At 40.7% G+C, this 25,970-nt stretch overlaps 1 protein-coding gene across 4 annotated transcripts; it reads left to right on the top strand.

The window, feature by feature from the left end:
- On the top strand, positions 1-25,970 carry LOC120783320 (RNA-binding motif, single-stranded-interacting protein 2-like). Of its 4 annotated transcripts, none has more exons than XM_040116228.1 (14): positions 1-120; positions 11,084-11,250; positions 16,892-16,950; positions 17,215-17,306; positions 20,413-20,570; positions 20,749-20,828; positions 20,956-21,065; positions 21,274-21,317; positions 21,528-21,621; positions 21,935-21,985; positions 22,262-22,372; positions 22,541-22,621; positions 24,609-24,696; positions 25,793-25,970. In XM_040116228.1, exons 1-13 carry the CDS (start codon positions 49-51, stop codon positions 24,687-24,689), a joined length of 1,200 nt encoding a protein of 399 aa, XP_039972162.1. In that variant the 5' UTR covers positions 1-48; the 3' UTR covers positions 24,690-24,696; positions 25,793-25,970. The 4 variants fall into 4 exon arrangements, 3 of the variants coding, with proteins under 3 accessions (XP_039972162.1, XP_039972163.1, XP_039972164.1); XM_040116229.1 differs by having other exon boundaries at positions 11,087-11,250; XR_005706327.1 differs by lacking the exon at positions 25,793-25,970 and having other exon boundaries at positions 22,541-23,351; positions 24,609-24,693.

The raw sequence follows: 25,970 nt of genomic DNA on the forward strand, positions 1-25,970 counted from the left end.
CTGGCAGCCTGGGCTGTGCTCGCCGCTCCGCACATAGCGCCGAGGAAAATGCTGCTCTCCGTACCGCCAAGGGCAGGAATCAACCCATACAACGGCTATAACAGCAGAAACAGCAAAAAGGTAAACGCTTTCGGGCTTTCCCCCGGTTTTCGGCTTGTTCGCCCCGCGGGGCAACACGCCCGTGTCTGTCGCGACAAAAAAAAAAAAAAAAAAAAAAAACGGCTTGTGACAGTGAGCTGCAGTGTCCTTGAAAAGCGAAACGTACTGAATTTAAGTCAAGACTTCGCGGAGTAGGAATCCAGCTTGTGTAGCCGCCGAGCTCGGTGGCTAAGTCTAGTTGGGAAATTGGCCACCGCTCGGTCCTGTCATGTTGGACGCTTGGTGTTTTATTTGGTAGCATTTGTGTGTGTGTGCGCGCGCGCGCGTGTGTGTGTGTGTGTGTGTGTGTGTGTGTGTATGTATGTGTTTTGTGTGTGTGTGTGCGTGTGTGTGCGCGCGCGTACGTACTACAGTAAGGATGTCGATACGGCTCTGCTCACTCATATGAAAAAGTCAATGGTGGAGAGCAACTTTTAGGGGCAACGGTACCGTGTTGGGATAGCGCGTCCGCGCCGGGATGTGTTTGTGGAAGTGGGGGTAGGGAGAGAAAAAGCATGTCGGCTACGAAACGAATTCTGCCCGCTCGCCCGTGAGCTCACATCTAGTGTTAAATTAGGTCTTCATTGTCTCCGCTGCCGCCTAAGTTTGCAAAGTTTTTTTTTTTTCCTCGTTTCCCATTTGAAAGCGGAATATGCCCCACCCCTCGAAAAATCCCACCAGACCATGGTGACTACATTCCCAGAATTATGAATAGCGCTCTCGTGGTTACATTCACTGTTGACATTGTCACTTTTCTAACCAATATGTGAGGGAAGGATACTCGTGCAAATACACGAAACAATGTTTTATGTGCGGTAGTGCAACAATAGAGGAACAAATTAAATGTCCAAATGCTAGAATTGATTATTTGTTTTAAATATCCAGATTATTGGAGTTGGTGCCGGCAGAACTGGATTTTCAGTATTTTTTTTTTTTGAAAACTTTTTTTTGCTTCCTACAGTCCCTTTTCCTAAGTAGTGTATTTTGATTTGGTCAGGCTGAGGTCGCATATATCATGTGTCTTGTCTCTACGGACCTCCATGGCCTAGCCTGTTATTGATGGTGGATGTACATGAAATACATATGTATATTTTCGCAGTTGCTCCGTCTTCCCCTCTGCTCTGTCTGATTGACCGTGTTGCTGTGTGTTCCTGAAGCGCATTTTGAAAATGTTTATTAACATATTGTCTTTCTGTGATCTCGGGCACCGCCTGGCTGCTCATCCTCCCAGATCTGATGTCAGCACTTGTGCTTGTCTGAGGAAAACAGCATTGTCTATGGATCGTTTGTCTTACACACACTCACACACACACACACACACAATGTGCTATTTATTTTAATGAACTCTCATTGGTTTTTTTTCTACATACACATTTCAGTGCTGTTCTTTACTTGAGGTAGTGCTAGGATGGACCAATTTTGAGGAGACTATTAGAACAACATTTCCTTCCCTAAACTATCAAAGCAACCTTTTTTAGCTCTCCAGGGAGCAAGACAATGTTAAATGTCACTTTTTAAAAGGAAGTACACACCATATGAGCAATCGAGGTGTCAGAACTTTCAGTTTCATTATTGTAATTTGGTTGTTTTCTGAATATATGTTTAATATATGTATAATACAATAGAAACAAAGTGGCCATTTTCAACATATATATTTATTGTAGACACGGTGTAGTTGCTAGGCCTAACCCATGTATACACTTGATTCTAAAGGCCAAGATTGCACTTCGGTCTTAAACGATTAGTCCATAAATTGATTAGTAGATAGACAGAAAAATAATCGAAAGCTGTTCTGATAACTGAAAAATTGCCTTAGTCATTTTTCAGGAAAAAATTGTGGGGGAAAAAAAAAGCCAACTATTATCTGTTTTCAGCTTGTTATATGTGGAAATTTGCTGCATTTCTTTGTCATATGTCACTTTGGGTTTTGGACTTTTGGTCAAATGAAGCTGTGATGAGCTTCTTTTTTTTTTTTTGACATTTCATAGACTTTAACAATTCTGATTAGCAGATTAATTGCTAATGAAAATTATTGTTAGTTGCAGTCCTAATTGTACATTTTTGAGTAAGACCCATTGTAGTTTGTACTTTAAGGGTCTTTCTCTTCCAGTTGTTTTAGTGGTCGCAGTTTAGTTCATTTTGTGGAGCTAAAGTTCATTCAGGGGTCAAGTTCCTGTGTTGTGATTCCTGATGTTTCCTCCTCCCACCTCCTTCTCATTCTTTCTATCTCTCACTCACATCATGCCACACCTGAGCTGCAAAAGTACACAAAATAAAAGTCCGAACGCAAAATAAATACGTCAAGGGGTGCGAAAAGCGCTCTTTGTGTGTGCGAGGTGATTACAGAGCCCGACAACTAAAAGGCATTTGGTTTCTGTTGTGCTTAAAGCAGCTGCTCCTCCCCTGACTCAGCACCTCATTTCCTCCCTCAAATAAATGAAATTAATGTTCTCAAATCAAATTTGGTGGGTTTCCGTGTAAAGCTTCCTGGATGGAAAAATAACAGGAGGCAGCTTGTCGCTTCTCAAGGTATCACGCGTCTCGCTCAGGGCCTCATCGAAAGGCTTGTTTTTTTACTTGTCAATCAGATTTTTGTTCTCTTCTCGGCGGGAGTCCTTTTCAACAAATGTCAACTCACTGCTGTGATTTAAAGCTCTGGATGCCTCAGAAATATTCCGTCAAGTCAAAACACAACTAGATATGAAAAGAAGTGAAAGAAACGCGTTAACTGGATCGTTCAATTGTCACACGGAGGCAAAGGGTTTCACTAAAAAAAAGATTCATACATGGAAGAAATCACAGAAGTCAAGTCACCCTTGCTTGTTTAAATCAGTGCTTTTACCTTTTCACTATCAACTACAAAAGCTTGCAGACGTCACCAGTGTTTCCTAATTCTTGGCCTATGTGAGCCTATGCTCCATTTTTAAAGCATATTTCATACTTTTACGACATTGATCACTCAGAGCTTGACTGCTGTACATGACAGTGTGCTCAAACCCTGTCACGCAGGCAACTAAAACATTTAAGAAAGATTGATTTCACTCGGTAACATAGCATCCTATGGCTAAAAGAAAAAAACAGCAAAATGCTGGATGGCCAGCAGTCACCAAATCAAAAGTATTAATAAGCGATTAGATAATGATAAGTGAATAAGCGATATTTGATTTGATATTAGTAGGAGTTGGCGCATGTAGCTAAACTTAATACTGGAGGGGTTTGTGAACAGTGTTACAGACACATATATGAAGTAATTAGTGACCAGAGAGTTGCACAAATGTGATGTGACGGGTTACTGCTCTAGACATACATTTCAAAAACAAATGTTTTTTGTTGTAGATGTTTGAACACAAGACTGTAGGTAAAATTAAGCGCCACTATGTTGTTTATATGGAGTGTTACTAGCATATTTTCACCTAAATACATGTATATATTTAACACTAACAACACTGACTGACTTGAAAGTTGGGTGCTAGACAGCTACCATTTTTCATAATTTTCCATGAAGACCTTGCATGCTTAAAGTTTTTTTCTGAATTATTTTCCTTTGCAGGATGGTGCTCGTGTGGGAATCGTGGTCAGCCACTGTTTAATCTCTAAAGTTATCAGTCGTGTATATATATATATATATATATATATGGATTGTAGTAAATGGGCAAAAACATGAAAAACCACTTGTATTATCCTTTTAAACAGAAATTAGACAGCATGACACTAAAATAAAAAAAGTTATTTAAAGCAAATATCCATTTAAAACACTTAATCTCACTTATTCATTACAATAACATTAACATTCCCTCTAAAACATGCATTAACTAAAGATTAAAGTAATGAGTGTTCTTTCGTATTGTTGATTTTTTTTTTTTTTTTTTGCATTCATAATTAAAGCAAGTTTAAACCACCAATAGTCAGACAATGATGATTTGCGTAAAACCTTAAACGTCGATGGAGACACGTTTACAATAAACAGAGAAAAAAAAATCTAATAATGACCTGAGATTAAAGATGCTGATACAGTCAAACTAAATGCATAAATTTGACTGTAGGTTGATGTTAAATATTTATATAAAGCTCGAAACGGATTACTACGTGATATGTATTAACAGTGACGCAGCTCTACAAAGCTCCTTTAGCCTTTTAGCTAGTTTTTCAGTTTTGCAGCCCGCATCATTACTTCTGATTGAGTCTCACAGCTCTCATTAACCCTATATCCAACAACCACAGGCAGCTGTTCTCAGCAAACGAGCTCTGATTAACCAACTGTACACGACCTGCCCAGCACCAAATGGCAGTTAAAGACAAACATACTGATTCGAATGGTTAAAGTGGATATTGATATGGATGCACAGTTCTAACTTTTCTCTCCTGGTTCCGATTCTCAACTTACGTTAGCTGCCAGTACCGAGCACTGATCCATTGCCAGCGGCCTCTTTTCTGAAATCGAAAACCTTTTAATGTCACTGCAGAGAACTCAATGGAATCATTTGTATGTGAGGAAACATCAGGCCATAGATGCTGTGGCACTTAAAATTTAGTTGGAGGCCTGTTGCGACTGAATGAATTTGTCTGGTAGTGGAAACACTGGATTCTAGTACCAATCCAGCAAATCTAATCAGATCGTCCCTAAATATTGGACTTATAATCATCAGGTAGCCAGAAACAATTCTCCAGTGGGATAATAATGTTGCTCTGTGTTTGTTGGTTGTCTAAAGTATGCAACTGCTAACACATTAGCCACTTCGACTTTTAGGCAGTGGGCTTTTTTCCCGTCAGCTTGGAGTTTGTCTTCCTGCTAGTGGTGAAAATTCATTTAATACAGTTTTAAGCTAAGAGCAGAGCAGAGTGACTGACTACCAGCAGTTACATCAAGTAACTCACAAGTAACATACATGCCTACAAGTAAGAACGTCATCACAAATTTGGCCTTTTTAAATTTAAATTTGAACCCACTCTGAATTGAAGACATTTCATGTATAGTCACCAGTAGGGCTAGACTGATAAATCGGATATTGGTGTATATGTTGGCTGATAAGTAACAATAAATTGCAGAACAGAAATGCCAATCATATGTCTTTGGTAATTCAGAAAAGTGTGTCCATTACATAGCTTGTCCACCAGAGAGCGTGAACAAGATGACTTTTGCAATGTAAAATGTCCTGCTCAGTGTGTATCTCGGTCACAGTTACAAAAAAATAGTAATTTAAGGGATCTGTAAAATTACTACCTACGTAATATTGTTTCTCGATACTCCCAAGTACTGATATCGGTCTCAGAAATCCAGAATGGGTCGGCTTGTAGTCGCCAGTCTGAATCCTGTGTTCTCTAAGGCTGAAAGAATGACATGATAATCTGACTTTAGTTCCATTTTCTTTTTCATATGCCACAGACACTTGCTTTGTATAAAAGATATCGAACACATATCAGATATGCTTATGTGGAAATGCATGTTTGTAACACAACAGGAAACACATTACATACATAAATAATTGCTGTCTACTGGGGTACTTCGGCAATTGTGTATTAAACCAGCTGTTCCGCTGCAGTGACTTTATCCTCACTGAACTCTCCGGTACAGTCACCTTTGTCCTTGTGGCCCTCTGCCAGGTATATGTTTATCTATCTCTTTGTTTAATGTGTCAGATGTTTTGGATTGGTCCCCAGCTTCAGTGCCAACCGCATGAACCGGCCAAGGTGAACAGGTAGTGAGGGAGACAGAGCCCTTGGAGAAAGAACAGCTGTCAGAAATCCAATGCCAAGTACTGCAGTGATGTCAGATGCTCGGTGTGCCTCGCATTTTGTTAGATCTCTAGCTGAGCCACTGAGGGCCACTGTTTGTAGGTGTCTGTTTCCAAGCTCCCCAGCTCCCCCAGCAGTCACCTGACCTGCACACGCATGCATGGCTTACGCACGCATGTGCGTTTGCACTTTGCGTGTAAATCAAGGTATGATCAACATCATTAATAGACGGACAGTTTTGAAGATTAATAGTTGCCCATGAAAAGACAAAAGAAACGGGTGGGTTAGAGACAGAAAGGAAGGAAGATTCAGGAACTGGCACGCAATGCATGGGCTACGCTGCGCATGTGCGTGCACTTTAACGTGACAAAAGAAACGGGTGGGTTAGAGACAGAAAGGAAGGAAGATTCAGGAACGAGTCTGGACGTGAGTTTTGTGTCCCTGTCACCTGGTTGGAATGCAGAGCTCTTCATTCAAATGGCCACGGGATAAGATCAGGAGCAGAGACAGAGGATTTCCTGCCTGCCGCCATACTGCTGCTCACTGCTTTACTAGACACACAGTCCTCGCCTAACCTTCGGCTAACATAAAGACTGTTCTACATTAGTTACATTAGTTCACAAGCTTAGGTTTTTATGGTTATTGTCATGTTGATTTTCTCCATACAGTAGTGTTGACGAGACAGAGAATTTGGTATATGATTAGTGACAAATATTAATAGTTAGATACGTTTTCTTTGTCTATATGATTTTTATCAGCATGGCAAACAGGAAATGGTTTCAAATGCTTCAGAAGTGAATGTTTTAAGTAAAAAATTCTTTTTCCCATGACTCATTTTCCTTGTTGGTCCTGAAGCAAAGCTGGTGCAAAGCAGCAGCTCAGCAGTGTAATTCTATACAAGCTGGAAGCTCTGTCCACATTCAGCCGGGCTATAAATCTCTGCATTAGTATGTAAGTCAGTCAGCTGGTCAGACAGTCATGGCTCTTTCCTGCCTGAGGAGAAGACAAGCGCTCCAGTAGGGAACAGGCAGGCAGGACATGGGAAGGCGGGCAGACCCCCCAAGAGCCAGGAAATCCATGGAATTCTGTGGGTCAAACTGGGGTCAACTGGAGAATCCCCACTGGGGGAGACGGAGATAAAAACAGAGGTGGAGTGAGTCTAAAAAGAGGGTTGGTCCACTAAAAAGTTGTACTTCTGTAATACAGTAGCAAGCATTTAAAGTGGTCAAATGAATGATATTTTAATCTCAGTACATAAAGATGTACTGTACATTTTTGATGTATTTAGAGATTAAGGTCAGTCAGTAGCAACAGCGTGCAGTATTTATGACAGACACTTCCTGTCAGCTTCAGAGTCTTCATTTAAGTTTAAATCAAGATAGAGGAAATTGATTTATTTATAGCAGTGATCTTGATTTTTATCTTTAGTCCTAAAAATATCCAGTGATATTTTTGAGCCCTTTATTTACAAGGCTTGTCTTTGATATACGATAACCTCTGAAAGTGACCTTTTTTCAAAACTGATCCCCTGTTGTTTTTAATTTTTAACTAGTTTTTAACTTTTTTTTAATTTATTTAAAGTTTGGAACATATCTTAGTGTGAAAACTAGCTCCTTTTCTGTAGGTTACGTTCTCATCTTGTGTGTTGTCCCTTATTCTCACCAAAAAGCCATACGTTGTTTCATGAGGGTTCAGTTTTCAAATACTTCAAGGGTTACATCAGTGGTGGGAAATAACAAACTGTATTGCGTGGGTATCTATTCAGATGAGAAAATCCCCAAATTTTATATGAAATTAATGAAAATAAATTGATTTTCAATTACAGTCAGTTACAGTCAATTGCAGTCAGTTAAAGTGGGCCAGAACAATCTGGAACAGTGTAACAGCACCTTCGATTAATAAGGAAATAAATATGATTGGCAGTTTTGCACATAATAATGTGGGCCGGCTGACCATCAAAAAATGTATTAAGTTTCTATCGGCCCTGTCGGTCCCTTTACTGGCCCTCTCTGCATTACTATAAATACCAATAAATCGAGAGACTGGAAATAATAATTGCAGCCCCAGATTGAATTCTTGATTCATCAGCATTTGCTTTTAAGATCCAATTAGTCTTTGAACAACTACTGATCAACCAATCTAAAAAACATGGAAGGACAGGACTTCAACAGAAAACATACAAATCTAATAAATAAGAACCCCTCAAACAGTCTGAAAGTGAATCACAAACCAACAGGTCTGTGGTTAGCATTTCAAGGATTTGTACTTTAATTTGATGAGTTAAAGTTTAAAATACTTTTATAACCAGACAGTGTAATGAATGTGAGTAAGCACATCTGAGCATTTCCTCTTTACCGATTTTTTTACTTCACCAAAGCTGAGCTTTCATGTTTCTGTAATCATAGGTACATCACATCAGTAGCCCAGATTACTTACTCAGATCCCCAACCAAACTTAGTTTTTCAATATCCAAAGAATAACAAGAGGTTCAGATTCCTTTTCATAATAAAGGTCACGAATAATATATTTGATTTAAGATCTAAGGCAGCTCGGCATTTTCACAATCAAGCATGCTGCAGCAGTGTACATGTGTGTGTGTGTGTGTGTGTGTGTTTGTGTTTGTGTATGCATGAATGCATGTGTGTGGTTGTAGGCCGATGATTTAAGGGGTGCTCTTGCAATGATGTGCTCCCGGTACAGTCTGGAGCTTGACTGGGGCTAGGCACTCTGGTAAAGTGTGTGTGTGAATGAGATTATAGCTCTCCGCTGTCCTGTTCTTTCATTCACAAATTAGCTGCCTCCAAAAACGTATTCGTCATGAATTACACTGTGACAAGATTGATAAACTCCTGCAGGCAGGCTCATGCTGTATTTGCCCTGCAGAATGTTTGTTTTCGACTGGCCATGAAAAGTTTAAGTTTTTAATCAGCCCTTTTTTTCAAAGTAAATGAATGAGGCTTTATTTATTATTCAGATTTACAGGGGTTGACTTTGGACATAATAAAATTAGCATGTGTATACAATAATGCAGTTCAATAGCTCTGCAACAAACGCTTTGTTGATTTTTAGGGTATAGTTTATCGTTGTTATTGTTGTTGCTTTGAATAAAGTACAAAATTTCCATCTGGAGCTTTCTCATGGTTGTCCTAGTAGAGTAATAGTGAAGATGTATACCATATAGCCACTACGTCCCTGTTCTGATTTCAGGAAATAAAAATAAAAACGCCAAACATTCTATATATGTCTATAATCTTAAAAAAGAAAATTAAAAATATAAAAAAAACTTAAAATGGATATTTAGGTTGGCATTAATGTTCAGTTTAAAAATGGTTTTAGTTTCTTGACATGACAAAAGCAGCAATACGTAAATGTCACTAAATACCACCATGTTGTTAACTGAAAATGCCTTGCATTTTTATGTCCAGTCCTGTATGTACATCCTGTTGTTTGTGCATTCTTACTCATGGACATGATTGTGTAAATGTTCCTGGAATGAAAGAGATGAAAGGAAAGAACCCAAACGCCTCTTTGCTTTGTTTTTCTTTGAGCAGGTCGTGTCTCCGTCTTACCAAACCTGAACAAATGCATGCAAATTTTTCAGGTTACTTCAGCGGTAGAGGAAGAGAGGATTAGTCTGTTGTTGTTAGGCGGCTGCCAGGCTGCCGCTTTAACAACAATAGAGGTCAGAGGGGCTGTCTTAGAGGGGCTCCATGCCTTATGGATGGCGTCTAATTAGCGGGATTGGTTGATGTTGCTGGTGGTCCTGGTGTGACCATTTCTTCCTGCTGGGCTTTTCCTAAACACCAGCAGCCTGATCAGTGACCCTGTACTCTCTCCTGAAATTAATCCATTGTACTCCTGTCGCTTCCATCCAATCTGTCTCTCAAGTGAGACACTCCACGCTCACGGGACCCTGCTGAGCTCCGCCAGAAAGCATATGTGTTCTCATTCCTTCATTCGCAACATTTGGCTGGTAAATGAATGTGATTAAAGTAATTCAAGCAAACAGTCACAACATTTGCTCGGTCTGGCGAGCCTGGTCTGTAGTGAAGTGCTGCTCAGTCTTATTTGGTAAACAGCCAGAAAATCTATTCCTGGAGAGAGAGGTCCTTTTTTCTGAGTTCTTGACAGGCAAAGTGATAATGAAACCACATTTATCCCTTTCAAATATATTCATCTATGTAGTTACACAATCTTATGTTGGATTTCTCCAAGGAGAGCCAGAATCCCATAGCGAGATGAGATGAGATGGTGCTCTGGTTGTTTTGCAACTGTTTCTAGTGGTGAGTCATCAACTAGGTGACTGCCGTAGTTTATGACCAGTATTCACTGGCACCTCACTGACCAAACAGAAGAGCCCAAAGTAAGTAGTGAGGAGGTGGATTAGTGGTGGTTGAGGTAGACATCAGGTCATTACACATGGTCACAGCTTGAACATGTTACTATGTATCGTCATGTACTAATAAACTCCTGGTGTGCTGTTGTTATTTGTTTCTTTGAATTCTCCTTTGTTTTGATAAACAGACTTTGTGTGTAATGTGGACTGAACGGAACCTTGTTTCTCCATCTTGCCACTCAGGATCTTGTTAACTGTTAACATTAGTGGGATTAGTTTTGGTGGGAAATGTCAGATTAAAGTGTTGGAAGGAAGGAGAAGGAGAAGAATGCAAGCTTGAACAGATGGGAGCGATTCATTTATAAATACCTGCTTTTATCAGTAGAAGTAAAATCAGAGAAAGAAATGCAGTAGAAGAATTGTCAGCATCTAGTCTGTTATTTAAACTTGCATCATCAGACTAACTAAATGTTGGTAAATCTTTGGTTTTGATGCACCACAAGATTTCTTCATGGTTCCAAAAGTAAAACAGAGGTTACCCAACATGGAGAAAGCGTAAGAGGCCCCTTTTCCCTATATGGAGTAGGCAGCCAAGAGGCCCCATACTCTCCTCAGAAAGCAGTATTGGTGAGCGTTGTCATGAGGGCTGTATGACATCATTTTTCTCAGCTCCCACATAATCATCTGTTTCATGCAGGATTGCTTTTTTATTTCCAGACATCTCTCAGCACTCCTTTTAGTTTTTCACACAAACTAACAGCATTGTACTTGTCCAGTAATTACTAATTTACCAAAAAAAAAAAAAAAAAAAAAAAACGACTTCTGTTAAGTGTTCATGCACAAAAAACTTATTCTGATGTTTCTTTCTTGTGGCAGCAGGCCTATGTGTCCTCCGGCCACCAGATGGCACCCCCCAGTCCCAACAACAACAGTAGCAGCAACAGCAGCAGCGGGGCAGGGGAACAGCTGAGTAAAACAAACCTGTATATCCGCGGACTCCATCCGGGGACCACGGACCAAGACCTGGTCAAACTCTGCCAACCGTGAGTGATTTCAGAACTTCTTTTTTTCAAATGAATATTTCATTTTGGAAGCAGCAAGGAGAAATTTGGAAGTCCCATTTTTAAAGGAATGTCTTGTCATTTCGGGAAACACACTTTTTCACATTCTTGGAGAGAGTTAGATGAGAAGATCGATACCACTCTCTTGTCTGTATATCGAAATTAAGCTAAAAAACCATAGCAGGTTAGCTTAGCTTAGCAAAAAGACCAGAAGCGAGAAACGGTTAGCCTGACACCTACCAACAACCCTAAATAATTTGTGGTTTTACGGCAGAGACGTTACAAGAGAGGAGACAAACTACTTAAAGCATTTTGAATAGAAAAGTCCATGACGCCAAAGATGGCGGTAGTATGACACATATCTCGCCCCCTCCCCCCAAAAGCCAATCGTCTGCTTTATGACAGCCAAATCGTGTTGTTGCACGGATGCAAGCGAAACCTTGTGCATGCGTAGTAGAAGTATAACCTGTGGAAAAAAGGCATCTTAAACATAATTTTGGGGCAAAGTCCAAACTTTTTGAGCGGTTACAATAAGATTTGACTGTTGATTCTATACATGTAGTTTTTATGTCCCCGTGACCAATCAAATGGCTCTCTCTCCCCGTTCATTTAGTTGGGGGCATCGTCTTGTTAGCCTGAAATAACTGCCCAGGGGCGTTGCCAAGATGGCTGCTGAGTGGCAAGAGTCGCCTATAAGGACTTTGTTTTACAGGGAGTTAGAAAGAGTTAGACTTCCCAGAGTCTTGTTGAGGTGCCTGGCGACCAGTAGAGATAACAAACTGTTGCTTCATCAAGAGAGAGTTACACTCTGTAACTCTTTCTAAATTGAAAAATAGTTTTTTTTTTGTCTTTCAGTGTGTTTATGGATACAGATATGACATATTAATTAGTGAATTTAGAAGTGCTGATAGGAGCACGGGTTTTTGCACTATGGAGCTGTTTCCCCCTGCTTCCAGTTTTTATGCTAAGCTAAACTCGTGTTGGCTGCAGGTGGATAAGAGAGGTGATGAATATGTGTATTTACCAAAAATGCTGAATTATTTCTTTTATGTTGTTACCTCCTGGAGATTACAGACTCCAAATGATCATGCAACAACATTTTAAAAATGTAAAAGCTATGCAGGTATATAGGACACAGATAAAATATCACTTAGATGAAAAAAGGGATCAGGCAAGGCATTTCCTAGGGCTAAACTGTTTGATCTCTAGATGAAAAATGTAAAGTTGTATAAGGTTTGGCAGTGGTTTCTAGTACAGTGAATGTTCTTTAAATGTGTACAATAAAAGTAATTTGTTTGTTTCAGGCTTGTTACAACTTTATTGTATGTTCAGAGTTGATTGAATCAAGAAGGTAAAGGTTTTTTCCGTACTGTTAGTATTTATCCTTGAATGAACCACACTATAGTCTGACTGTAACTGGTTGTACATTCCTGTCCGCATTAACTGGAACAAGTTTGCTTTAGATAGTTATCTTTGATGCTAAAGTGGAGAAAGAGTCATGTTGAAACTAACTTCTCATGAGCAGATAACATCTGTGCTGTCTGGAGCGTCGCTCTTCATCTGTTGGACACATGAAATTAAATTGTTTAAGGCCATAATTTGATGTTCAGAAAAAGGAGCTGTTTAGGCAGGAGGGAGGGAAAAGTGGTTTGTGAATAGGGATGCTGAATTACCACGACTAAAGTCAGTTTGATTAAATCTTGACAATTATAGGAACACAAGAAATTGTTAGCAAAATGCTATAGCCTCAGAGGGAAATGGAGGAACGAGAGAACGAATGCAGAGAGTCAGGAAAAAGATGAGACCGGGGTAAAGAAGTAGAGAAGGGGCCAGAGAAGGGTACAGCATGTTGCCTCCTCATGTCCTGATCTAACCTTCTACTTTTTGTGAGGCTGAGTTGGCTCAAAGGCATTGAACTGAGACTTGCACCCCTAGATAAATAACCAAGCCTCTATAGTATGTTGGCCTTACAAACACACACGCAGATAAAACCCAGTAATAAAGCACCCAAACTGGTTTTGGCTGCTTCAGTTCAGGGCAACGCTGTATGTCACACAGGTGATTTGTGAACTTTAGCCATGCATCTGTAATTTCCACGGATCGTTCACAGTAACCACACGCCTCCCTGAAAAAGCATGGGCCATAAAGAATAAAACCTGACTTGTTAATACTCTGATCAACACCACAGCTGCTCCCTCAGTAACATTTGTGTTAGATTCTCCATTTGAACCATTATGACCCTACATGAGGAGGCCTCAGAATCATCAAATACACAAATGTAAATGCAAACGTACATGGCTCGTAACTGATAATCATGTTTAATATTGGAAAGCAAGTGCACATGCATTGTCAAAGCTCGAACAATGAAAGAAAACCTAAACTTTGAAATCTGCAGTTGGTTTGTGAAATACAGGGACTTGAGCTTAAAAGCAGGAGACTAACAGAGAAGTTATTGTGGAGTGACAGGGGAAGTGGAGAGAGGTCTTTAGGGGTGGGTGGGAGGGCTTCCCTTGAAGGGGAAACTTAAATGAGTGGGAAAAGAGTAGCATGGCCTGCTGGGAAAGAATGTCAGATGGCCGTATATGGGTCAGAGTTGTCTTTTAAGTCCCTGTGGCCTCCACAGTGTGGTCGGCTTCTGCTCTGCTGCAGAGGAACGGAGGTAAACCGAGGGTCACACAGTCACTGCTTTCAGACCTTTGAACTCTCTTGGAGTCTCTGCTAAGGACAACAAGAAAACATGAAACACAGTTTTTGTTTTTATTTGTCATGCTTCTAAGGAAAACTCAAACTGATCAATAGCACTTCAGTGTTTTTCTGTCTGGAGGTATGAGCTTGAAACCAGGAAAATTAGAGGCAGAGGCTCATGAGAGTGACTGTCATCATTATCATCAGAATAATAATCACAGTTAAAGGCGCTTCATTTTAGTTTATGGCGATGTAAAAGACATAAAGTTTTTTGGTATTATGTCATGCATACAACTTTGCCTAGCGTGCATGGGCTTAAAAAACGCAACTTCATTTGAGGCCAGATACATTTTCAAACAACACCAAAAAAAAGTCCGAAAATAAAGACAACCATTTTGAATAATTTTCTTTCTTGTCAACAACAAAATTCACAAATTACTCACAAAAGTCTTTAATTAAAAATAAAAATTAATCCTAATTATTTTCCAGGTGTTTGAGACAAAGGTTAAACACACAAAAATTAACTTCCAATTTTTGATCATCTCTACACCACAATATTTCACTATATTTGTACTTTACATATCCAAATCATCATAGTATTTACAGCAACAAAGAATGGGATTTACTTTGCATTTCTCCAAAATCACACAGCTTGAACAATCTGTTTTCCTCCTAAATATTTTTGAATCTGCCAACCTCAATAACCAGAGAAGGAATACCAGTTTTCAACTGTGCAACCAAAGATCTTTGGCTTCAAGATAAGCAAGATGTAACATGTGATTTTTGTTTGGTCATTCATTTTGCTTTTCAAAAATTTCTTACTGATATTTTATACATTGGACTGTTTAAAAAAAGGAAAAACACAATATGATAATTACATAGATTCCACATAGGAATTTTAAGATTTGCACACACAACATATATGTGCATATGTCTTAGATTGTGAACTTACACTGAGCTTGTAGATACCAAACATTTGAAGTGCTCAATGTACTTTTTTTGATAATCGGACATTTTCTTATCAGACTAAATTTAGCCATAGGCCATGCAGGAACACTGTCTCCTCAAAGGAGGAAAATGGCTTAAAGTCTGTCTCAGTGGGCTGCGCGCGCACGTGTGTGTGTTTGTGTACCAGTTCTTCTGAAATAGTGTGTTCTGAGGCTTAATATCAGTGTAAAGAGATTGTTCCTGAAAATGCACTGCTATCTAATGAATCCACTGGAGTTGTGTCCACATTCCACTGAATTTATTCCTAATATTAGTGAAGAGGAACTTCTGTTGATTCATCCATTTGAACCTCACACATGCAAGTACTATATTGCTTTGTTTTAAATTCTATAACTTTATACATGTTCTACAGTCTCTTGAGCAACAGGAAACAGTACATTTTGTACGTGTGATTGTGTCTGAAAATGTCTCTAGATTTGTGCCCGAGATAAGGCGGAAGGAAATATAAGATTTCAGTTGGACTTGAACGGGTTAAATTATATTAAGCTTGTGTATAAATTCATGCCTAATGACGCCTTTGCAGCTGTTAGACGACAGTGGGAAACTGTAAACAGAGCCTATGCACAGGTCATGGGGCTATTTTGCAATGGATGATGAATTATTAATGTCTTCAGTGATTAAGTTTCCTTTATAGTGTATCTATTCTTCATGCCAAAATTCACAATGATAAAGATCAGTGAGTCCTGCACATACATTTTAGCATCGTAAAATGAGATGAATTTTGAGATTTTTAGGTAATATAAGTAATTATGGCATACTGTGGTAGCTGAAGTGAGGACATAAACCTTGTTCACATGTACATTTTGCTACTGTTTTTATTTCATTGAAAGATGTATAGTCTAGATGTGTATGTACATGTTAGAAACCTAAGAGGAGATAAGGCCACAACATTTTAGCATAAATACTCTAGACCCCTGGTGTCAGTCGTGACACAGGTGTCTGATTTGACCGTCTAATCAGATCTGAGTCATCTGGGCAAATGTCCACTGAGACGAAGCAGGAGTGTAGGACCCAGCGGTGTGCTGCGATGTGAGGGTGGAAAAACAGAGAGAGGGAGAGGGACGTGGTGGGAAGGAAGGCGAACCGGAGGGGTGAAGCATCAAGTTACAGTGTACATTCCGCCCAGACGCCATGTCGCCCAAACAGAGGAACACCAGCCTCCCTCACTGGCTAAATTCACCAGACAAGGGCAGGACTATTATACTGTAGTGCTGATGCAACGTCTTAAAAAACTGCATTTCATTAGTCTCCACATCTTACGTAACACTTCTTATTTACTGCTTTTAAGGTTTTTCATACTGCATTAATGCATTAACTGTTTCTCCTCTTTTACTGATTGGCCTTTTTTTCATGTTTTTCTATCGACAACTATGGACTGAAATAACAGGTTAAGACTAGTTTATGTTTCAAACACTGTATGACTTTTTTGTAGTTAAATGGATCAAGCATACAGTAAGTTCCCTTGAAAGTCAATAGACACTGCCACTGACAATACTTTTAAGCTTTATTTGAGCCAAAAATACTAGAGAGCAGAACTGTATTTAGGAGAGAGGTGTTAGCTTGTCTGTTTGTCTCGTGTGTGTGTGTGTGTGTGTGTGTGTGTGTGTGTGTGTGTGTGTGTGTGTGTGTGTGTGTGTGTGTGTGTGTGTGTGTGTGCTAAAGACTGGCCTGGAAAAAACAGTTTTTGGCCCTGAGGTGCTGTCTACTGTCTGTCGAAAAACAATGCAACAGAGGGAACTAGAGTTTCTCTACAACAGCCTCCACGGGCAGAAAAAAGACAGACAGTGTCATGTTGACACCTGTAGTTAGGCAGCCAGAGGAAGTGTGCCAGGATCGGTATGCATGTGGTAGGAGCAGATTCCTCTCCGTGCCCCGTAGTCACCTCTTCTGTCATTGATCTTGTTTTCTGTATTCTTCTGTGTCCTTGAAGGTATGGCAAGATTGTGTCAACCAAGGCCATCTTGGATAAAACCACCAACAAATGTAAAGGTGAGTTGCATCATTTTGCCTGTTTTTAAAGTAATTCAAGGACTAGTTAGACATTTTGAGAAATGTGGCTAGCTTCTCCCCCTGCTTCCAGCGGTCTTAACAGTAAGCTAAGCTAACCATTCCCTGGCTTCAGCTTTATATTTAACAGACAGTTATAAGACTGGTGTAGATCCTCTGGTCTAACTCTCAGTAAGAAAGTGAATAGTTTTACATTACAAAAAAAAATGTCACCGCAGTTTAAACACAAATTTGTCTGTTTTACAGGGTATGGCTTTGTGGACTTTGACAGTCCAGCCGCAGCACAGAAAGCTGTTACAGCTCTGAAGTCCAGTGGGGTCCAGGCTCAGATGGCCAAAGTAAGAGTTAGCAAACTCTTCATCAGCTCTGTGATACAACTACCGCTTCTTCTAGCCCCCAAATTTACCATTCACCATTGGGTTAATGATCCAGTCTTGTTTGGCCCTTATCCAAAATGTAAAGAGCCTCCTGCTCAACTTTGACCCTCATGAGTCATTGTCCGTTTCTACACAAGCACACACTCCTCCGCTCTATCATGTAAAAGGTAAACTGTTACATGCTGTGGCCTGATTGCCAGTAAGTGTCCTGTTGGCAAGGGTACAAGATAAACTCTGGTTTATAGGGAGGTGTGTGTTCTGTTACACTTCATTGGGTGAACCTACGCCAATAATGGACAGTTGTAAGAAGGATAAAGTCAGGCTTGCTGCAGACTAGACTTGTTATAAGCAGAAATCATCAATCCCTTTTGTCTTTCTTTTCATTGTCATTTGGTCTCCTCTTTCTTCATTGACCTCCTCGCTACCTTCTCTCTCATTTCCCCTCACGCCCTCATCTCTGTGCTTGTGTATGTTGCTAACCTGCTCCGGTTGTAGTGCTTGTTCTGAGCTCTTTGTCCAAGTGTCTGCAGTCAAAGCAACTCTTGTCGGCCCATTAAGCTGATCCCTCTGGCTCTCAGGCTCCCCATTGAGGGAACCCAGGGGAGGGTGCCACTACACCCACTGTCAATGGAACAGGCACAATAGGCTGGCATTGTCCATCGTCTGGGCCCAGGCCTGGGGCTGACACCAGCACTTAATACACTCCACCCCAGTGTCCCTGCCCCTTCCCTCTGTCCTGCACCCAAACAGACCCACTGCAGTGTAGCACTTCGGTCTCCCTCAGCCCAGCCCTGGAAAACTGTACCAGACCCATGCTGTCAGCTGACCTAAACCAGTCCAGTGCAACTAAACCCTGAGTCTAAGTTCACTGCACCTCCTCTGCAAGACTGCCACACGATCATGTGTTTCATACTTGACAAGTGCAACTCGACACCAAAACGTGACTCACCCAGACAACATGTGCTCAGTCAGAGGTGTTGATAACCACTATAAAAACCTAAAAATAAACAGCTGCCTCCGAGTCACTGGGTTACTTCGGGTCAGAGAAAACAGCTAATAGTCTAAAATCAGTTTAATATCCACCTCTAGAGTGCAGCCTCACCTGTTTGCACCTTCACCATGGCTGCTGCAGTGTGTTGTTCACAAACACAGCGGGCCACACCTTGCCCTCGCTGTCCTCAAGAGTATGCTCAGTCCCTGAACGGGCCACCCCAGCCTCCAGGCTGCTGACCCAGAGGAGCCGTGTGCGCAGGGGCAGGGGAACAATGGCAGAGTTAAAAATAGAACCCTTCTTACTTCCCAGCATCTCCCAGTTCCAACTCAGACGTCAGCTCACATGCGCTTCTCAGCACAGAAGCAGGCAAATCGGCTAAAAACACACAGAGACACACCTGAACACACATGGCTTACCTAGGGCCCGGCACAAAAAAATGCACAGAACACACGACGGCATTTTCATATCTACAACAGGGTGAATATTTGTTTGAATGTGAAATGGGGATATTGTGTGTACTAGCTGAGTTAAAGCATAAACAAACAAAAAAATAGCATGGGAGTTTGTTTGTTTTTTTGCATTGTAATATAGCCATGAACTCCATTAGTCTTGTCTGGCTAATGACGTCCTGCAGTGTGCCACTGTGTTACATAATGGTCGTATTGCCACACCCAGAATGACGACAATCGCAGAAAATAGGTTGTCTCCTCTTTTATCTCGCCAGGTGGCTCATGGCAAAGGACAGAGGCTACTCCAATAGGCAATAAATCTTCATTTAAACTAGCTGTTGACATACTTAAATACCATAAATACTTTTATGAATTCTTCATAGTCAGATCATCACCCGTCTAACTTGGCTGAGTTGTTGTGCCAACCTATACCCTCATGTGGATCCTGGCTGTCCTCTCCTGTCTGACACTTGGACCAGTCTAGTTCAAATGATTATAACTCAAACTGCTCCACTTGCATCCGTCAGTTTCTTTCCTGCATGAATAAAGAACTTTTATTATTTGTGGTTTGCAGAGCTATCAGATTGCAGTAAGTGTTAGGCAGAAGGGAGAAAATGGAAAATGATAGAGATAAAAGATACTTTGATGAAAGACAAGAGCCTCTTAATCAGTAGACACTCATCTATCCTCTTTTCCCTTTTTACACATCTCATCCTCCTCTTTCATTACCCAAATTACTCAAGACTCCCACCACTTCCTATCCTGTCAGTTCCCCCCTTCTGTATAAAACATCAGCTTTTTAAGCTCCTCATTACTCCCACCCTCCCTCTGCTCTATCCTCTTCCTTCACTCTCTGTTTTCCCTTCCCCTCTTTTTAGCTCAGCCTCTTTTCTCCTGGTTGCCAGGCTCCTGTTGCTCTGTGAACTCTTTAACTTCATGCCTGGCTTCCTGTCTGCTTCTGCACAGTCACACAAAGTTTCACTTTAAAGCCAGTGCAATAGAATAAGTCTGAATAATCCCTCCTTTTGAATTTACGTGAAGCCATCAAGATCTATTAATTAGACCATTCCACCAAAATGCGTGACTTTATCCTCGCAGACAAATTCATATTTGCATGTGTCAGTATATTTAGGTGTGCATGTGGATTTTTAAAAACCAAACAGGCTCAGCGGAGGCAATGGCACATGGGAAGGCATGGTTGATAAAATTTTTCAGGGTTTCAGTTCATTGCTGAAACTACCAATTGCTTAAAAACATTTTATCCATATTGGATGTTTGAATATGATTAATGTGCTAAGAGTGATAGCAAGTGTGGATGAAAAGACAGGTCACACTGCTGCCTACACAGAAATTTCTGCTGTGTGAAAAAGATTTTGAAAGTGACAAGAAATTTGCCATTAGCAAATGCAATATTAAAGATGTCACGAAAGTGTCATGCTAAAATAAATGTTACAAGTTGAAGCAGTTTTGGCTCATTTCCTCCAGTGAGAGCTGTGTAATAGTTGCTTTTGCACCAAACACATGGTGGTATTGCAATAGAACAAAGTACCAGCACTACACCCCTTCATTTATGACTAAAAAAGATCTGTTTGTGAATTGACTTCTATGTCCACTTCCTCTACAGCAACAAGAGCAGGACCCAACCAACCTCTACATTTCTAACCTGCCAGTGTCTATGGATGAGCAAGAGCTGGAGAGCATGCTCAAATCCTTTGGCCAGGTCATTTCCACACGTATCCTAAGAGATGCCAATGGGACCAGCCGCGGTGTGGGATTTGCCAGGTTAGTCTATAGCATCCCGACATAATATACTACTCCATGGTGGCCCATAGTGATTTGATTACAGTTTGTGCTAAAAAAAACTTAAAAAAAAGTATCATTGAGTGCAGTTTTGGCTTATCAAGCTAATGTAAACATCCCCCCACAAGAAGGATTCAATTTGACTTTGATTTTATTTCAGAATGGAGTCTACAGAGAAGTGCGAGGCCATAATCCAGCATTTCAATGGGAAATTCATCAAGACTCCACCAGGAGTGCCTGGTGCGTAGAATGTTAATTTTGTATTATAGGAACCTGATATTGTTGTTGTTAGTGTCAAAGCTCAGTGTTTCTCTTCCCCACAGTGATTACTGAATTCACTCTCTTGTTTGATCTGTTGCTTTCGCAGTGCCCACAGAGCCCTTATTATGTAAGTTTGCAGACGGAGGTCAGAAGAAGAGGCAGAATCAGGGGAAGTACCTCCAGAATGGAAGGCCCTGGGCTAGAGATGGAGACACGGTAACATAGACCATTTTAACTCATGATTCTTAAAGTTAGCTTTCTGTCTTTTTGTGTTAGCGTATCATGTCGGACATTAAAGCAAGAGCATGTTTAAAAGTACTCCGTTTGATCATTCTCTGTGTGTGCTAGCTGACTGTATTAGTACAGACTGCACCGGTGTTTGCATGAGCTCACCGGTTCTGAATCCTGTGTATTGTTTTCCCAGGGAGGAATGACGCTTGCGTATGACCCCACAGCCTTACAAAATGGGTGAGTGGTATGCACGGACTCACTGAAAACAGTCCCAACCCCACAGGAAAATAAGTGCAGTACTCAATCTCCTGTGAAGTGCCACCCTCTGCTGGGCACTAGAAGGAACATGGAAATGGTGTTAAATGTAGTTGGAGATATACTGGAGATTGTTGACATGGTGCGGCTGTCTTCACCTTTTCTTCACACTTTGCTCTGTCTGCTCGGCAGCTTCTACTCCTCACCCTACAGTTTGGCTCCAAACCGAATGATCGCCCAGACTTCCCTCTCACCCTACATGCATTCTCCTGTCTCATCCTACCAGGTGGGACATTTCTCTGTATCCATAATTAAAATAATGTTTTTGTTTTTTGTCTGAATGACTTTTTAAGCTACCTGAATGTCAAGAATACATTTTCTGTTGCTTTAATTGTGCAGAGCCCTTGGAATCCACATTATGTTAGTTAACAGACACTCAGGAAGGCCCCCAGTCTGAGGCACTGACAGTATTTACCCAGGTTTCTTCTTCTTTCTCTGAACCCAGTCTGAAAACTTACATAGGGGCTCCGAGTGAGCTGTGGGAGAACTAGATCAAATATACACAGAGTGAGTTTGATGATGTGCTTCCTGATCTACAGGTACACAGCCCGTCCTGGATGCACCATCAGTCATACCTCATGCAGCCAGCTGTGAGTATCACTACCTCTCTACTTTCTCCTTTCATACTTCTCCAAAAATCTCTTGTTCATCATTAACAGTCACTGTAGCTCAACTGTAAGTTACTATTTACAGTCCTGTTATTTTTGGCTTTTTAAAATGGAAAAAATTTCCACGTACCAGTGTGGTTAAGACAGATTACTGCGTGTTTGTCTCATATGTGACTGACTTAAGCACATTAGTGATTCCATGAGTAATTCAGACTCTGTCATTCATATATATTTGTGTGTGTTTCTATGCATTCACAGGGTACAGTTCTTACCCCAACAATGGATCACGCTATGTCCATCCAGCCCACGTCCATGATGGGACCTCTCACCCAGCAGCTAAGCCACCTGTCCCTGGGCAGCACGGGCACAGTCAGTACCAATCACACACACTCACACACACGCAGACTTACGCACACAGAGTCATGCGATCACCAGCATCAGGCAGAAAATTGTCCCCATGGCTAACTTTCCATAAGTTTAGTTATTCATGTTGAATACTACGAACAATTTGTATTTTCCTCTCTGCCTTCCCTACAGTATATTCCGGCCAACACAACTATGCAGGGGACCTACATCCCCCAGTACACCCCAGTGCCTCCCTCCAGTGTCCCAGTAGAGGTATGAAGCTAGCCTCAACCTCAGCTGCCTACATTTGAACTTTCATATATCCATTAAGTGGATGACCATTGATTATAACTCTTCTTGGGACGTATTTTATTAAAAAACAAAAAAAAAACAAAAAAAAAAACTGCTGCTAGGTCTCATTCATATGTATTTTAAAGAGGGTTTATGTGATATTTTATAACAGCTAGAAGCAGGTGTAGTGGCTCTGGTAAATCCTGTAAATGCAGTGTAATGATATTCCGTGAGAGATTTGGTCTTTATTATATGCCAGAAGGTCGTTTGGTGTAAAAACAGTATCATTTGTGTCCTGTTTTGGAAAGATGAAACACAAGCATGGGATGAATTGTTAAGGTTTTATGAACCTCAGATTCACCCTCATATTTTTTTGATTACAATGCATCCTTTACTCTTGTATCACTGAAGCTGCTTTCACACATGCACTGCAACCCTGAACTTATCTAGACATCACCCAGAGGAGTTATATGTGTGTGTAATGCACTCGTCTGAATCGGTTGAACAGGACATTAAACGGACTTTATCCTGGCAGCTCCCTGGTACAAAGTCCGTGTAATGTCTGACTGAGCCAGTGTATGAGTAGAGCCGGTTGTTGTCCAGAGAATTCACAGCGAGCAAGGTGCTGTGTTGACAACGTTTCTATCCTGCCTCCTGCACGCTCTACCAAAGCTCCACCCCTTGCCTGCTCCAAAACGGGTATTTCCAGTAGGTGAGCACGCGTCTTACATAGATTATCTCTGGTTGTGTGCTACATGTGTGAACGGGCAACTCCTGACAATTTCAGGAGTCTATATGTGAAAACAGCTTGAAATTCCACCGAGTTTTTCAGCAATTACCTTTTTAAAAGGTCAGTTAATAAAGCTCTGAATAATTATCTAAATTATATGTTCAAAAGCTATGGCATCAACAGCATGAGATCTGAATTTTGGATGTTATGAAATGTGTATTAGTATTTCATACTGGCATAATTAAGCCCTGATTAGCGAACCAAGTTTAGGACCACATTAGCAGTCAGTGTTTTGAGTTTGATTATTTCCTTACTGTAATAAAAAACATTTAAATAATACTATTTAAGCATTTCTTTAAATATTTTGCCATGTATAAAGTTTTTCACTGCTTTTTACTGTTCTTTAGCACCTGGTGATATCCAGAATTAAATTGTGTAAAGAATGCATTTATGTCTTCATTTTCTCCATGACTAATTAATGGCAATTCTTTATTACTTAATGAATGTATTCATATATATTATGTATATGATTGCCATGTATTTAGTGCAGTGTGCTGTCCTAACACGCCCTATGGGTCTATATAGTCTCCTCCGTTGTTCAGCTAGAAAAGCCTATGCCTCTCACGAAGGAGCTGGAGAATTATTTTATTAAGACTTTTGGCACAGACTCCACAGTCTGTGTGCTCCAGTACTCTAGCAGATCCTGGCTGGGTGCTCGGCAGGAGGACGTCTGAACCTGCAGGGAGTCTCGAGTCATTTGTTGGAAGGTTGAGCTCAGTGCTGGGAGCCTGTGGGATGAGCAACATAGTGAATGAGAAAAAGTGCAGGTTTATGAATGGAAAGAGGCACAGTAGTAAGCCAAGAAATCAGGCTGTGATTGGATGAACAAAATCAAGTGAGAGGCAGGAGAAGAGAAGCTGGAGTAGAGTGAAGTGGGTTAGTGTCAATGATAAACTTCAGCCACTCCTTAAGTTTGGTAAAAATTGCACGTTAAGCATGCCTCCTTGTAAATATGTCCTGTAGTATGCACTGGCTTTAGTGGAAGTGAACATACTCCACCTGTGAAAGTGTTGTGTTGTTTCTTCGGGTCATCCACGCTAAGGCATATGATGTCTTTAATTTGATGCGGAGGGCTGTGGGAAATACTGGCTGTCCTCTTCATTGCATCATTAATAAAAGCTGTTTAACTGACACGGTGGTCACGAATTATCAAATTTCTTAACCAGTCACCTTTTTCAGGAGAATGGCGGTCAACAGCAACAGGTTGCCATGGAGACTCCTGCAGAACACACAAACTACTCGTACCAACACACCAAGTGAAGCTAAGGTAGGACAGTGACATATGTCGTGTTGCTACAGGAGCAAACTGTAATGTAGGATGATGTTTTTAAAATGTACAGTATGTCGTGTTTCAGACACTGCTGGTCCACACGTTTTCACTCAGCGAATCGGCACATTTTCTAGTCTGACTGGGACGTTTCGATTCCTGGGCGAAAACTGAGGATCTAAGAGAGATGGTGTATCCTATGAGCTGATTGGCTGAAATGGGTTCTAGCATCATTCGAGGGGAGGGGCGATGTTTATGTGTTGTGGGGCCCTGTGCTGAGCTCAGACAGATGACACCTACACTGTTAGCTTCAAAGCAGCGCTGCAGTGTACTGTTGGATTATCCAAAAAAAAAAAAAAAAAATGGAAAAACAGGAAACCTTAACACTGCACTAACAATTGTTTTTTCAGTAAAGCAGTAGATCAAATGACTAAGTGTAATGTGAAAGGGGCGGCTCGTAGTGATGGACAAACAGAAAATAAATTGCTATTACAGAGCCTTGTAGTTTCTTTCAACTTTCACCTGAGGTTTTTCAGTCTGCAGCTCTGCTTGTTTCGAGCAGCAGTAGGCAATTGTTTTTAATGAAAAAGCTCTGATAAGCCCACTTTTTTATGGTGATATTGTGTCTTTTCAGCTGGTTCTGCTGCCCTCAAGTGGCCAAAACAATCAGTTAATGCAGCTTTAAGATTAACATGCGTATTAAACAGTAAAGCAGATTTATTGAAAAGGCCCCTTTACTTGCCAGTGAGGGATCATTTTTGAGTCAAGGCATTATTCATGCTAAGAAGCTCTAAAATCTACTGAAATTTTAGACACCCTAAATAAATGATTTAGTTTGACAGAAGCTGTTTTTTATATTTGATAGCAAGATCCTACTTGTATAAAGTTTTTGCAAGAAACACAGATCATTTAGCAGTTTGGCAATTTGACAATCGAGAGAATGATTTGTTAAACATGTAAAGTTCTTACTGTAGGGGAAGTGTGTGGATGGCAGATCGATAGCTGTAGAAATACATCTTATACACTGTTTTCTAAACCACGAGCTCTGTGTTTTGAATAGGTTCAGTATATCAACATTGTGTTGTGTGTTTTACAGCTCCCAGCAGGGTGGGGCCGAGGGCACGAAATGAATCCAACCAAACAGGATTCAGCTGGAAGAGATCTGTGCTCCATACCATCACCAAGCACCCGGACTTGAACATGGATAACAAAAGGAACATGTTTCTGTTGTGTGTGTGTGTGTGTGTGTGTTTGTTTGTTTGTTTGTGTGTGTG

This window comes from Xiphias gladius, chromosome 21 (assembly GCF_016859285.1).
Source record: "Xiphias gladius isolate SHS-SW01 ecotype Sanya breed wild chromosome 21, ASM1685928v1, whole genome shotgun sequence".
Taxonomy (NCBI): Eukaryota; Metazoa; Chordata; class Actinopteri; order Istiophoriformes; family Xiphiidae; genus Xiphias; species Xiphias gladius.